This window comes from Echinops telfairi, unplaced genomic scaffold (assembly GCF_000313985.2).
Source record: "Echinops telfairi isolate 266 unplaced genomic scaffold, ASM31398v2 ScPeMD7_7412;HRSCAF=8450, whole genome shotgun sequence".
In the NCBI taxonomy this organism is placed as follows: domain Eukaryota; kingdom Metazoa; phylum Chordata; class Mammalia; order Afrosoricida; family Tenrecidae; genus Echinops; species Echinops telfairi.
The window spans coordinates 1,658,810-1,660,778 of NW_022111312.1; the positions used below are offsets into that span (position 1 = coordinate 1,658,810).

Sequence of the window (1,969 nt, forward strand, 5' to 3'; positions counted from 1 at the left end):
TCAGCAGAGTACTGGGAGGCACTGAGTGGTCATGATGTGAGATCCAGCCCCCCTGCCCCTCCGGCCCATCTGCATGGCTCTAGAAACAGAAGCATACAGGGCTCAGGTCGCAGGATGACTGGAGCAGGCTGGGGTGACACAGGAGCACCCACGTTGCCCCTCACCTGCCTCCCGCTCCTCATCTGTCCATGGGAGCCTGTCCCTGGTCCTAAGGGGCTGGAGCGAGAGCCTGGGTCCTAAGTGGGGAGCAGGCAGCTAGTGGGGAGCAGACAGCTAAGTGGGGAGCAGGCAGCTAAGTGGGGAGCAGACAGCTAAGTGGGGAACAGGCAGCTGGTGGGGAGCAGACAGCTAAGTGGGGAACAGGCAGCTGGTGGGGAGCAGACAGCTAAGTGGGGAGCAGGCAGCTGGTGGGGAGCAGGCAGCTGGTGGGTAGCAGACAGCTAAGTGGGGAGCAGACAGCCTAGTTGGGAGCAGGCAGCTAAGTGGGAAGTAGGCAGCCAAGTGGGGAGCAAGCAGCTAGTGGGGAGCAGGAAGCTAGTGGGGAGCAGGCTGCCTGTAGGGGGGATCCATGCCAGCGCCGTGGCACTTTGCATTCCACTTGTGGTGGTGCGTGGTGCAGAGTGGGCGCTGACGCAGGGTGCCGGGCCGGGGGCGGGGTCTGCGGTAGATCGAGGAGGCGGTGCGCTCCATGGTCATGCGCTACGGCAGCCGTCTGTGGAAGCTCCGCGTGCTGCAGGCCGAGGTCAAGATCAACATCCGCCAGACCACCTCCGGCCTGGCCCTCCCCATCCGCCTCTTCATCACCAACGAGTCCGGCTACTACCTGGACATCAGCCTCTACCAGGAAGTGACCGACCCCAGATCCGGAAACGTAAGGCTGGGCCCGGACACCAAAGCGGAGGGTGGGGTGGGCTGCTGGGCACAGCTGGCCACCAGCAAATTGTTCGATGCGGGGCTCAGTGGATCTCTGAGGGAGAAAGACCCCTTAGAGGCTGAATTGAGAACAAGAGAAGCAGCCCAGCGAGGCAGTGGTTGCAGCTGGCTTGGCTGCTAATCCAAAGGTGGGCAGTTCGAATCCACCAGTCGGCTTCTGTCAGGTTGGCAGCTCTGGACACCCAGGGGTAAAGTTCTGCCCCGTGGTGTAGGGGGGCTGTGCATCTGCGTCAGCTCAGCCCCAACAGGCCTGATTGACTTGGAAAAAGACACGGAATATCATGGGAAACAGTCCCCAAATTGGCCCAACGGAGATATTTTCCCAAGCCATGTTTTAGGACAAGTTTTTTTTTTAATTAATAAATCGTTTTATTGGGGACTCTTGTAGCAATCCACCCATCAAGTGTATCAACCACACTTGTACATATGTTGCCATCATCCTTTTCAAAACATGTTCTTTCTGCTTGAGCCCCTGGTATCAGCTAGGACTGATATCAGCTTGGTATCAGCGTTTAGAAAGTGAACCAGACAGTCTGTTGACTGTTATTTTACACACATGGGCCTATATAGTACAGAGAAATCCAAAGTAAACTCACTGACATCGTGCCGACTCGTAGCAGCCTATACGGGAAAGAGGAGAGGTGCCCCTGTGGGTTTCCGAGGCTGGCTGTCTCTGCGGGAGCAAACAGCCTCATCTTTTCCCCATGGAGCAGCTGGTGGGTTTGCACCTGCAGTCATCTGGCCAACCTAAGGTAACCCACCAGGGATCCTTAGATACATGTAAGTGTAGAGACACTTTATTTTGAATGAATTTAAGACTCCCAAGAAGCTGCAGAAATAGAGAAGAAAAAAATAATCAGAACATTCCCACAAATCCTTCTGCTAACTGACCACACAGACTGTCTTACAAACCAGAGCCTGCCGGGAAGAGCAGGCCACTTCAATACCAGCTCTGTTGAATACACTGTAATACACTATGTTTGGAACGGTATCTATCCAACCTCCCTCCCCCCCAACCACCCCTTTCCTGCGCCTC

The 1,969-nt window shown here is 55.7% G+C and overlaps 1 protein-coding gene across 1 annotated transcript in view; it reads left to right on the top strand.

Annotated features, from left to right (window-relative positions):
• Positions 1-1,969, top strand: part of ACACB (acetyl-CoA carboxylase beta) — a 125,725-nt gene that overhangs the window by 100,386 nt on the left and 23,370 nt on the right. The window contains exon 28 of the mRNA XM_045296685.1: positions 668-871. Within this exon, the coding sequence (XP_045152620.1) occupies positions 668-871 (204 nt within the window). The remainder of the gene's footprint in view (positions 1-667; positions 872-1,969) is intronic.